The following is a 13,888-nucleotide window of genomic DNA, read 5'->3' as shown; positions in this document are numbered from 1 at the left end:
TTGGAGGGCTCCTTATACTCCTCCTGACATGGAGCAGGTGTGCAGGTTGCAGCTTTATTTCAACATACAGCAGTCTGCAGCATACATACAGAATTACTTTTCATGTCAATGAAAGCCAACAGCTGTAGATGATAATCTAGCGAGGGCACCTGCATTGTAAATTTAACTTTGTGCTTTCGTGTTAAAGTGCAAAAGCTGGCAGCTCTGCTTCACTTCAAGCGTAAAATGCATTAATTTCATGACATAAAATTTAAAATGTTCACTTAGTAACTTTATTTTAGACTGAATCCAAGATCATTCATTCAAAAAAAATGGTAGCTGAGTGTAATTCATATAAGATACAGACACGCTTTCTGAGAATCAAACTAAAATAACAGAATCACATCAGATTTAGTTACATCTACTTATCGACGGCCAAACATTATTATTATTATTATTCGCCGAATGGCACGCGCACAATTATTTATGTAATCCCAGAGGCTGTCAAGCTCTTCGTGTGTGTGTGTGTGTGTGTGTGTGTGTGTGTGTGTGTGTGTGTGTGTGTGTGTGTGTGTGTGTGTGTGTGTGACTGAGTGAGTGAGTAAGTGTGCGCGTGTGGGATTAAGCGCGTGCAGGTCCAGCACCGCGGGGGCGATAGCGGTCACACGTTAAACATCAGCGACCCGCGCGTGTTATCCTGCGGATTGAGGACTCGTGAGGCTTCTCCGTTGCGGGCTCGAGCGACCCGCCGTGCAGGAGGGCGCTCGCGCTCCACCGTTTCCACGCACGGGCACGCACGTAGACCCGGTGAAATCGTCACGCGGAGAGAGAATCTGTGGAATCTGTCGCGAGTGTTCCTGCGCGGACCGAGCGCGAGGTCCGGTCGGTCGGTCGGTCCGTCTGTGGTCCGTGGCTGTGGGTCGGTGGTACCGCGTGCAGGAGGAGGAGGAGGAGGAGGAGGCGGAGGGGGGGAAAGAGGGACTCGGAGCTGGACCCCGTGGGACGAACCGGAGCACCCCAGTCCCGGGCGGCATCCATCCCCTCAGCGCCTCAAGCTCCAGCGGGAGGCCGGGAGCGGCGGCAGGATGTAGCAGCGGATTAACGGAGGAGAGAGGGGCGCTCGGAGGAAGAGAGCGGGACTGGGCGGACCGAGGCGAGGCGGGACGGAGGGGACATGGGGAAGGACCAGGAGCTGCTCCAGGCCGTGAAGACCGAGGACCTTCTGACAGCTCAGCGGCTTCTGCAGAGACCACGGCCAGGAAAAGCCAGTCAGTATCCCTCCATCCTCCTGGCTCTGTCACAGCTCACACACACACACACACACACACACACACACACACACACACACACACACACACACACACTGTCATTACCAGGTCAGGACAGTGCAGCGCAGGCTAAATCTGATGTGATGCCATTTAGCCCAAATGGTGCACTGTGTGTGTCTGTCTGCTGCGAGCACGCACTTCATGCATTTGTGTGATTACATGCGTGTGAGCGTGTGTGCGTGTGTGTGTGTGTGTGTGTTTGTGTGTTTCTGCTCTGACGTGGAGCGTGTGATAGTGATGACGTTGCACAAGTGTGAGAACAGTCATCAGGATGTAATTAGAAATTAGGGATGCTTGTCACCCCATTTACCACAATTTACCGTCTGTGTGTTTGTGTCTGCATGAATGCACAAAAATGTGTGTGTGTGTGTGTGTGTGTGTGTGTGTGTGTGTGTGTGTGTGTGTGTGTGTGTGACCATGATATCAGGGATGATGATGATGATGATGATGGTGTTGATGGTGTGTGTGTGTGTGCGTGTGCACGCGCATGTGAGAGGGAGGTGGAAGTACACCAAAGGTCCCACACTGCTCTCGGGACAGGCAGGGGGATTATTGGTGTGTGAAGACGCCAGATGTTGGTGGTAATAATGTGATGATCGTAAGTGCACACGTGCAGACGCCTGCGTGCACGCACATATGTGGCGCTCCAACGTGCACGTGTGTGCGGGTGCCTGGCATGTAGTCAGCTGGGACTTGAGGTGATAATTAGATTTCAATTACAGCCTTGGAAACTGCTCTCCTCCTCTCCCATTTCACCACGAGGTTCCTCTCCATCCCTCCCCTCGTTGCTCGTTTCCTCTGGTCTCGTTTCGTCTTCTCTTCTCCTCTTTTTCCCTCTCCTTATTCCGTAACCTTTCTTCTCACACTCCTGTCCTCTCCTCTGCCCTCCACCCTTTTATGCACTGTCCTTTCCTTATCTCCTGCATCCCCCCTTTTCTCTGTCTCCTTTTTCTGCTCGCCTCTTCTCTTCCCTCTCGTCTCCTCATCCTGTCTCTACTGCTCACCTTCTTCCTCTGGTATCTCTTTGCGCCTCTCCTCTCCTCTCCTCTCCTCCTCTTGTTGCGTGGTTCATGTTTGTCTCTGAACATTCCAGCAGTGCCATGGAAAAGAAAAATGCTTCTCCTCAAATGCCAGAACAGATCAGCTCTGAGCGCTCAGTCCACTGCACACTGACAAAGAGGAAGGGGGAGGTGGACGGAGGGTGAGAGAGACGAGGGTGAGGACGACGGGTGCGCCACAGAGAGCGGCGGAATTCTGATGTATGGATGAAGAGCTGTAGAAGAAACAGGGAAGTGTCAGGAGGAGGGACGAGGGTGTGTACTTGAATGTGCATGTGTGTGTTTGACTCCTGGTTCGTGTCTGAATAATTAAACAGGAAGCCAGGTTTCTCTGCTGGAGGATTGTTGTCTTCACAGACACACACTCACACTCACACACACACACAGCGCGGAACACCTCGAACACACACTCATTACAGGCCAGCGTGCGTAGACACACACTTGACACATTGGGTGTTAGTCATGTGCCTGACTGCGTTTGTATTATTAATAGTATGCTAATGAAGTTGAGAGCGGCGGTGTGCCGGGTTGTGGGGGACCCACTATACTGACTGTTTGTCAAAATGCCGCAAATTGATGTGGGGATTAAAGGGATTGAAGTGAGGACAGGGCCGCGTATCGCCACTCCACTACACGGCCACTCTCAGCCACTACAGTAGTGTTCAATAGTCATTTTACGTCTCCGGTCAGATAAAGAGAAGTTCAACCTGTTGTGAGACACTTGTAGAGGTCGATTCGCAGGAAACTAGAGAGGTTGCGTCAGTCCCGTTGGCCAGTTAGCTGAGAGCATGAAGCTCTGGAAACAGTGGGGACCTGCTAGCCTGACTGTGTTTGAAGGTCAACACATGGCGCTAGCTAACACTCTGTAATCCGAGAAATTTGGTGATCAGTGATGAATCCTTTGAAATGCAAATATTTTCAAAACAAGATTCAACATTAAAAAAACACACATCTGCAAAATATATGTGCAATTAAGAAAAAAGTGTGTCCATTTTAAGAAAATTATGCAAACATGTATGTTTAATACTTTTCTGCATAAGTTCTTCATGATTTTAGCAGTTCACGATTCACCATCACTGGATGCAAACTCAAATGTGTGTGCTTTGTAAGTCAAAGTAGCCCCACACCTGTCTCACATCTGGTTCACTGATTGTAATTCAACACTGCCAACTCCTGACTCCCATTATCTCTGCTGTTCCACATCAGCCTCCTGAATGTTTATTGACTGTGTTCATTAAAGACACAATCGATTGGAATGGTTTGTGTGGCATCTGGTTGAGCTCAGCTTTGTAGAAAGTTGTGTTTTATACATCAGATCACATTTTATAACAAAAAATACATTTTACAATAGTTACATATAAGATGTTACAGATCCATTTCCTTTACTGTGCAGCAGGATACACACATATTATTGTTTTTTATAAACTAATTAAATGTTACATTTACTCATGATATCACTGTATATTGATTTTAGTTTTTTCTGACTTCTTATCCATTGTCCGTCTCGGCATGCGACACTCAGCATTGCCATTTCTGAGCTACTGATCTTCATCTCTATAAGGATGAGGGACTGTGCTGTTGCTACTTCAGTGCAGTGGTTCCCAGCCTTTTAACTCTGGAAATCCCCATCTCTGATCTCTGATCTCTGATCTCTCAAAATGTTTTGGTGAGGCCAAACACTGTTGGATCCACCCACTCTCATCTCATCACTCTCACTCTAAATTTGAGAACTAAAACAAATGAAGCATTGAGTTCAAGGTGGTCTCGGGTGCCACGTTGGGAACCAGATGTTTCCTGTGTTTCATCTGTGTGAAGGTTATTGACATGCTCACAGGAGAATGTTGCAGCAGGAGAATTACTTTTATTTTTGTTTTGTGTTTTTCCCTCAATCTTTACTTTTCAGATAAAACTCGGTTTAATAAAGTACGTCCATGCGTTCATACTTGTTGAGGATATCAGCTCTAAAAGCCCCACATTGCTCTTTTATAATGGACTGGGTTGTTTCTTCGACGGGTGAAGTAGCTTCTTTGGGTCTTCGGTTGGTTGCGATGTTCAAACTTTTCCCACTGATCATGAACACATCGGTGTTTTAATTGCATCTATTAAAAAAAAGTTGTTTTCTCACTATAACAGACTTCCTTTAACCATTGAATGCATAGATAAACAAAAAAATCCACTTAAAACTGTACCAATTTGTTGCAACAAAATTTAATTTTGGTTATTTTGTGGACATTTACGATTCTTTTATTAGATGTAAGGTTATTTAAATGACTTGGAGGTTGTTATGCTGGTTTAATTCAGAAACACATTTTGTGGAAAGGAATATGATTTTTGCATGTCCTAATGAAAAAATGGTTGCTAAATAAGAAAATCTCACTTTACAGGACATCCAAACAACTTTGGATTGAAGAAGCAGACCAGAATAAATGTTTCAAAGCGAAATTAATACAGAAAACCAGAGAGATGCATCATGCATGTGTGATTACTGCTGAATAATCTAAAGAGTGCAGGGCTATCATGATAATGGCCCATTCCACCAAGTGTAGCAGTGCACAGCCCTGTGTGCATAACATGCAGCTACACTTTAATGGACAGTAGTACGATCAGTTCGTTGTTGGTTATTGTATTTTTTTTCACACTGAACTTCTATTTTGAGTTTTGCATTACATTTCCACTTTGGCCTTTTAAGTTTACATTGTAAATTTAAGATTGATCCCTTCAGACAAAAAAAAGGGTCTCACTTGCATCTGTGTAACATTAAAAGAAAAGTATTCTCACGGGGAGTAAGACATCCTCTTATACCAGTGGTGATGACTTTCTTATCTCCGGCTCGGTTAAAATAAAGCTCTCTATCTTAAAGATATGAGATCATACTTATCGTAATTGTATCTCTTCTACATTGGAGCAGTGGATTCTAATGGTCTTTTTTTTTGTTCAAAATTGTGATTGTAGCTTTTTTTTCTTTCACATTGTAGTGCCTGCAGGGATTATTGTGTTATTTATCTAACCTAAAACAAGATATAGCTGGAAATGTTCTCCCCTTTGTTCTTGATAAAATTACTATTACAGCACCTATTCACGTATGTTAATATGAGTCAAGTGACCCACACTGGGTTCATTTAATAGTGTAAAGGGGCATGTAAAGAAAACAGCTGCTGTAGCAAAAAAGAAGCAGTATATGAACTTATATCATGCACAAAATTAATTGAAGAGAGTTATAACGTGTGGTGCGGGTACGCTTGCTCACAGTTCTTCAAGATCCTTGTTCATTTGTCTTTGAGAGGTCAGACTTCATCTTCTGTGGATTTAGGCTGTTTCTCAGTGTCAAGGCTGCATTTCAGTCACCCACTGCCAGCAAATCTTGCCACTACGTGTCTTTGCTGCACATGTTCATTGGTATGGAGATGAACACTGCATTTCTTTATACAACAGAGTAGGGCTGGGCGGTATGACGGTATACCGTGCGACGGTGTAAAAGTGTGTATCGGTTGAAATCTTGCCATGCCGTTCATGCTGCAGCTCTCTGAGGCAGTGTACAGTCGTCTGCACTCGCTAACAGGACAGTCGGATTGTTTTGGTGCGTTTGTGCATTTTCACAGCGTGTCCCGACATCGTGCGGGGTTTGTTCGCTGCGTTTCAAGCACAGGGTGCGCTCGCGAACAACACCAGCGTATCCAGGAGAGGTGGTAGCCATAATGGCGGATGCAGAGACTAGCGCTTCCAGGAGTGACACTAAAAACTCAGGTTTTCTTTCATGTTGTGATTTTTTTTTTTTTTTTTAATAATTGAAGTTATATAAACTGGAGTTTAAAAATAAAAGAGGAAAATGAGCAAAAGTGACAGTTTGGTTATTTCTAAGCAATTATTTGAATTTACAGGGGACAAATACATACCGTTACCGTGATATGAAATTTCTGATACCGTGATATAAGATTTTGTTCATACCGCCCAACCCTACAACAGAGCCATCTCATCAACCAACAACCTCTTGGTTTGAGGGGGAACATCCTCAGTCTGCCTGAGTCATCTGTCTCTTTATGTGATCTAGGATTAACTCCGGATGCTGAGATGAGAGCTCTGTAGATGTTTGCTCTTCTTTTACAAGGATCTTTTTCTTCATTATCGCTAAAAGTAGTTAATATTTTAAAGCCTGTGACCACAGAGTTTGGAGGGTCCTCCCTCATTTGCTTTAACTGTTAAGTTTTAGTAAATGACACTTAAGGGAGTCCAGGTTGCCGTAACATACTCCTTGTGTGCCATTACGTGAAGACAGGATCAGAAAAGACGTCTGAGCGCCTGCATTTTGTTCAGGCTACGTGTTACACTCAAACTCCAAATGTGTGACGACAGGCAAAGTCAGAGGTGATGGAAACAAGACTTCAGAATATCTCCGGTAATGAGGACCCCTGAGAAACCCTCCACTTCACCTCTCCTGAGGTTTGGAGAATGTGCACTGTCATAATCACGGCCGCCTGTTCTCCAGCGAACAGCTGCCGTCTTGCCGGTCCCATCAGCTCGGATTGAAGAGTTTCAAATTCAAAATGATGGGATTTCATGTCAACCAGATTCTTGATAGGACTATAGTTACAGTCTGAGGCAGACGTGGCAAAATTCTATCATAGTAATCCCAGACAAGTGATTGACAGCCTGCAGGAGTTGCACATGGAGCAGTTACCACGGCAACCAAGGGCTCAATTGCAGTGTTGTACCCAAAGTTACCATTAAAAAAAAAAATACAAACCCTGATCTAGTGACGCCGTCACAAAAACCTTCTAATAATGTGCCGCAAGTAACTAGTTCGTGCAAGTGCTGGCAAATACATGACTTCTGACTTTATTGGAAAATCCTCAAGTAGCTGATAGAATAAGATGGAGATGAACGGATGAGGATAAAGATAGAAGATTGCTCTCAAAGCAGTGCTCAAAACAAAAGGAAAGCTGGGTTGTTTGAGGACAGAATGATGCAACGTATACGTCAGCCGCCGCATTAAACGCAGCCCAGTTTGGGTGGCTGATGAAAATCCTGCTTAATTCTCTTTTAAGTGGTGCCACGCTCGCATTTGTGGGATGAGCACCATTGTAGGAACCCATCAGAAATCGTTAAATCTTCCGTGCAGCTTGGTGAATTCAGTATTTGAAGCCTGAAGGAACAAGATCTGTAGTAGTGGAAGAACCATACGTGGCCTCAACAGCCTGGCATCTCTTCCTCCTCCTCCTCCTCCTCCTCATGGTGGTCACGCTGTTACACTCTGCTGTGTGATGGCTTCCCATTTATCAACCAGCATTTGTCTGGAGTCAGCCAACATGGTCGTGTCGGTCAAACTGGCACCAACTGCTCGGCCAAGATCAGCGTTCAGAGAGGCTGAGGTCAGGACTGCTGGCTTCATCGCATCAGGAAACTAAACCCAACAGCAGAAGGAACTGGCAGAGAGGACTTGAATGTTTTCCATGGATACAAAACTTCTTTCTCAATTGTGATGCTCATCCGACAAATGCATGTCCAATACATACGTACATTGTTACAGCAACAAAATAATCTACCAGGCACAGATATATTTCATTTTGTAGAAGGCTGAGCAATGACAGATATAGGAAAATCCTGGAAAAATGCTAGATGATAGTTGTTGTGGATATTAATGACGATTTAAAGCCATGTGGTGGTGCAGTTTGTGCTCCACACAGCGGCGACAATAAAGACTTCTCAATGTAAAAGTTGCAAAAAAAAAAAACTTGGGCCTTTTATTATTTGTGAAGTATAATGCTAAAGATTCAGATAATGTGCTTGATGTGAAGGGACAAGGCAGGAAGCCAATATTGGATGGCCCCAATTGTGGCGCCCTGAGGCAGCGCTTCATTCAAAACAAACATGATTTTGTGGTGAACGTGCTGCCAGGAAGGCTTAAAAAATACTATGTTTATGAGCAGTTTTCAGCACAATGTGAACGGTTTTGTATTCCCACAATGGAAATACGAAAACATTTTTAAACAGACAAACCATGTGAATGAAAATGGGACTTTTTGATGGAATGGTGAACCCAGTGTCCTTTACTGACGAGCAGAGGGACCGTCCGGCCTGTTATCAGCGCACAGTTCACAATCCAGCATCTGTGGCGGTATGGGGGCTGCATTAGTGCACATGGCATGAGTGACTTGCACATCTGTGAAGGCTCCATTAATGCTGAACAATATTCCCAGGTTTTTCGCGACTGACGTATGCCGACATCGAGGCCACGCCTTTTCCAGGGAAGGCTTTTTTTTTTTTTTTTTTTTTTTTTTTTTTGTCTATTTCAGGAAAATGAAGCTAAACCAAATTAATGACAGCATGGAGCTGAACTGATACAGATATTTGACACAGTGTGAAGTGAAAACAACTGAAATATCAAACAATGATGGGAAACAGCTTGAATTTTTTTTTTTTTTTTTTTTTTTTTTTTTTAATATTCAAACATATAGTTTGACTGCTTTAGATCACAAATATGCAAAGAGCTGGTGCTACCCAGAGGTGAGCCTGTTCCTGTTTTTTCATCTTGCAGCTAGCTTCACAGTCAGTAGCTTTTTGGGAGGTTTTTGCTGTATTTTCAATCCAATATTGGGATTAAATACTTTCACTCACTGTGCAACAATCCCACTTTTTGGGATTTTTGTAGTGAACATCAAGTGTTTCATTTTGCAACAGTGCGGAGCAGAAATATCGATAATACATGAGGCAAAATGTGTCAGAATAACCCAGTTGGTGTAGCTTTGTGGCCAGACTGTGGGTTCATGTGACAGTCTGATGGTGACACAGATATCTGCACTCATTGATTCATCAACTAGGGGGGGGAGGGATGGCTCTTGTTTTTAATCCAAGATAGATGGGGGACCCACAATTTCACACACACACACACACACACACACACACACACACACACACACACACACACACACACACGTGCAAGAGGATGATGTCAGCTGCAGAGTGTAAACAGAAACAGCAGAACTACCAATCAGCACGCGCTCTTTAGCAAATTACAGGGAAAATTAGAGTGTGAGAGCAGGATGAAGGGATGAAGTGCAGATAGAGCTGCAGGGAGAGGGAGAAGCTTTTCCCCAGATTACAGAACAGCTACAGATTACAGCCCGTGGATTATGAGGGTTTGACCAAAAAAAAAAAAAAAAAAAAAAAAAAAAAGTCGGGCCAGATAGACAAACAAGCCGCTTTTTTTCTGCATCCTGTTCAGAGTGATTTTTGGTTTTTGTGAGTGCGTCTCTCCATTTGTGCTCTTTCTATTTGCCTGATGTGCATACACTGATGTTCTCTCTCACACACACTTGCACACGTGCACTTTCACATAATCAGTCAAATCGTCACATACGTATACGTGCATACACACACTAATACACCCAAACACTGTAAATACACACACCAGCTCCAAGACTCACACCTGCATGATAGGAAGTAGTCAGTGAATTGAGTAGCTGATAAACTATTTTTACAATTATATTGTAATATGTCAAGATATTCTTTTTTTTCTGTCTCTCTGGTTAAGGTTGTATATTTTCTTTACTATGAACAAAAGAGATGTGAAAAAAATCTCCTTGTATCTCTGAGAAATTATGGTTGGACATTTTTTTTTATCTCTTTCTTTAAAAATGTATAAATAGAAACAGTAATGCACTTTTCTGATATCTAAAAAAATTGCATCTCACTTGTGAAATGATTCAAATGTAGAAATGTACAACAAATTATTATGCGATCCAGATTTGATCCAAATGGAAAGTGTGCCAAAATCTTAAACTCTCTCTTCCAAATCTACAGACACATTTTAATACAATACAGAAATAGTTCATCATGTTGGCTTACATGTTTTTTTTTTCCTCCAAGAGACAGATGGAAAGATCAGTGCCTCTGTCAGGTGTTAAATAGGGAGCCAGGAGGTAAACTCAATCACTGACAGAAGTTCAAAACACCTCTTTGTGCTATCTGTGATCAAATGTGTGAAAATGTGAGGTTTCCTGAGCGGTAACATCCTCACCTCACTGCTAACTAGATGTTTTCTTCATCATATTTTTATGCTTGGTTACAAAATGCCTCTGAATTATCATAATGTGTATGAAATGTCACAAATATCCTTTTGGTGCGCATGTTTTAAAATATATTGTTTTTTTCTGTGATCACATGCGTGAAAATCTCATTTTTCCAGCTGAAAGTGGGCTGTTAGGACCATGTATCAACAAAGGACAGAGCCCCGAACTAAACTTTCGTTTTTGAGTTGGTTTCAAAATGTGTGTGTTCCTCTTTGTTTCTCTCTCCAGAGCTCCTCGGAGCAGCAAAGCGGGTGAACGTGAACATCCAGGATGCAGATGGGTGAGAAACAACAACTTCTCCAATTTGCATCGTCTTCTAATTCGTATTCATGATTTTTGCAACCTTTTTATTCTCTGCTCTTTTCCTTCCTTGTTTTATTCATTCCCTTTTTTTTTTTTTTTTTTTTTTGGATGTTGCCTCCCAAAAAGTGCTTACTGCAGAATTATTGATTACATTATTCAGTGGCTACAAAAATCAAATAAATGAATTAACATTACATCAGAATGATGTGATTCACTCAGATTCCGACACTGAGAGAGATAGAAGTTACATCTCAGGGGACATGATGTGATTAGCTTAAAATAAATTCAATTAATAATGTTTTATTTCCTCAATTTCTTTTTTTTTCTTCACGAAATCTTAAAATGAAGAACTTTGTTATTCCCATTTTTACCACAGAGTGTCAAATAAGCATTTTTGAGTAATTTTCATGTGTTTCAGTCAAATAATAGTTTCACCATTCAGTTTTTTTTTTTTTATTTCCCTTATGATCACTTCTCAGAAAGGTTTCCCCTGATCCCTAAATCTTTTCTGCTCATGTTCTCCTGAATCTCAGTGGAGACCCACCACACTTTGAAACCTGTCTGTCAGTCTGGAGATCCTGCACCTTACCTGTTTCGGATTATTTTTTTTCTCCCTCCAACATCACTGATTTAGATGAATGAGTAGTTATCAAGCTCTACAGAACACCAATAAGCACCTATTCATTTTAATCAAGTCCAGGAGTGCGAAATCGTCACAGACTTTCTAAGTGACCACTTAAGAGTTCATATGAAATAATAGATGATTTTCATCTGTGAGCCTCTGAAGAGTCTCAGGAAAAACCAGAGAAAGATTTTTTCAGACCTCTTTTTACGTCAAAGCTGTGATGTTCAGTTTAAAGTTTGACTATTTCACTATTAGAAATGCCAGAAATTTTTATTCAGTGGTTGATTCGTGTTTTGATCAGCAGGCGTCGTCAAATTGGAAAATAAATTGTTTTCCCCTGCTTGTGTTGTGATGAATTCCTGCCTGAAATCAGTCTTTGAAGCGTACAGCGGACTGAGCAGCTCGGATCTGAGGACTCTAATCATCACCTTAAAGCACAGCCAACATTTCGCGGCGCCTAATTTGCTCTGAAACGTTCCCTTATCAGCCCTGACTGTTCAACTATGGATTTTGGCTATATTTAGCCCGCCGATTGGTTGAGCTTTTTGTGTGCACATGCTCGGTTTACGACCACGTTCTGTTTGGCTCCATCTGATAGCAAAGATCTTTTTTATTATGTTGATTGGAATCAGATAATTGGACTCGGCTCCTTGTGTAATGACTGATGAGTCGTTGATTTGACTCCAGGGCCTGGCTCTTATATTCACCAGGGAACTATTAGACGCACACACACACACAAAACACACACACATACACACACACACACACACACACACACACACACACACACACACACACACACACACAGATGCCCTGTGTGCATGCTCGACTCCGGGGTAGAGAGATTGCTTATTAATGGAAGTAGGTCATTTCCCCCCTCCCGTCGCTCACGCTGAGCTGAGGGGCGGAGCAGCTGTACGCCGAAGATTAATTCAGCAAAGTTCTGCTCAGGTTTTTACACTACATATATGAATATGTGTATTTTTATCCATAATCTGTGTGTGTGTGTGTGTGTGTGTGTGTGTGTGAAGGCTGTCGCCGCTGCACCACGCCGCTCTGAGTGGTAACAAGGAGCTGATCTCTCTGCTATTGGAGGCCCAGGCAGCAGTGGATATCAAAGACCACAAAGGTAAAAATCCACACACTGTCGTATTCGTATCACAACACACACACACGTCTCCCCAGAAAACAATAAGCAGATGAAGCCCAAAACACAAGAAAAACAAATAGATGTTTCCAGTTGTCTGTGTGAAACGAGTAATTCCATCATATGTAATAAAAGGTGAGCTCGTGGGAAATTCAGGAGCATTTCATCCGTAAAGTATATTTATGCGATGTGACAGATTTTGTTTGCTCAGTAAACAATAGAGAGCAGAGGAGGAAGGCTTCACGGTGGCAGGATTGAGAGCCAAGTGGAAGTAGAGCAGCGAATATCTCCATCCCCACAATGGCAGATTCCAGCAGCAGAAGAAGGAAAAAAAAAAAATCTCAGGGCAGATGGGAGTTATAATCCCTCCAGGATGTCGGCCTACTGTCTCTGCACTCGCAGTCACTCATGCCAAGTGTGTCTCTAAATAGAGGCACACACCTGGCAGGCATCTCTACCAGGTGGTCTCGCCACTTCAGTGGGTGTCTGTCAGCAGAGGGAAGCCTCACATCGGTTGTTCTGCGCTGAACTGGAGCCCCCGCTGAGCGCTGGCGCTGCTCGTGGATTTGCACCACCGTTTCCAGACCAGTGACGCTGTCATCACTGCACTGGTACAAAATCTCCATTAAATCTACTAAGACTGCGCAATAGATTGAAAAATAATGGCCATTGTAATATCAATATTTGCAATACGACACAAAACAGACTGCGATAAGGTACATGTTTCCATTCACTGTGAATTCATGCGCTGTACATCAACATATTTGGCCAATCAGATTGAGCTCCATTGCCCTAGATTGTGTTGACAGCACTTCATTATTTCATACCTGATGGCAACAGTACAGAAGTCAGAAGTACAAAAAAAATCAAGGAAAACTGATTAAAAAGAACAAAGTCAAGCAGCTGCTTGTGAAATGCTGCTGGTGGGAACTGAACACCCACATGGATTAAAACAACAAGCAGGCACAGCCCGGTTGAGCCTGGTTGAAATTAAACAGAAGGACAAATCCTCAAGCATTAACACATCACCATCATACACTTATTTCTTTATTGCAAGTCATATCATACGTGTTATATAGCGGTCAGTCATAATTCTGTGTTGATAGTTATCCCGTGGCTGCATTTCAGCATCTGCATTCTGTTTTTATTTTCCCCACAATTACACTCTTTTGATTCAGCTTTCTGGCCATCCATGGCTTTTTTTTTTTTCCTAACTGGCAGTGGCCACCTGCAGTGTCCACAGCCTGCTGCCCGGACCAATACAGTTTGGAATCCACTGGTGAAAATGCTTGCTGGAAGACTGTTTTGTATCCAATTAACCAGCAACCCCAGAAGCTGGTGGTGAAAAAAACTGGGCTAAAAACACTGGCTATGGCGAGTCC

General features: G+C 43.0%; 1 protein-coding gene across 3 annotated transcripts in view; it reads left to right on the top strand.

The window, feature by feature from the left end:
• Positions 1-981: 981 nt before the first annotated feature.
• LOC115390932 (caskin-1-like) overlaps positions 982-13,888 on the top strand; it is a 35,444-nt gene continuing 22,537 nt past the window's right edge. For 2 of the 3 annotated variants that reach the window (XM_030094980.1, XM_030094979.1), the window contains exons 1-3: positions 1,154-1,247; positions 10,660-10,711; positions 12,391-12,488. In XM_030094980.1, coding sequence (XP_029950840.1) covers positions 1,154-1,247; positions 10,660-10,711; positions 12,391-12,488 — 244 coding nt within the window. Of the gene's footprint in view, positions 1,248-10,659; positions 10,712-12,390; positions 12,489-13,888 lie in introns of all 3 variants that reach the window. The other variant, XM_030094978.1, reaches the window with a different exon arrangement.

Source organism: Salarias fasciatus, chromosome 6 (genome assembly GCF_902148845.1).
Source record: "Salarias fasciatus chromosome 6, fSalaFa1.1, whole genome shotgun sequence".
Classification (NCBI taxonomy): Eukaryota; Metazoa; Chordata; class Actinopteri; order Blenniiformes; family Blenniidae; genus Salarias; species Salarias fasciatus.
The sequence above is the reverse complement of the archived record's forward strand: the minus strand, read 5'-3'. Positions and strand labels throughout refer to the sequence as shown.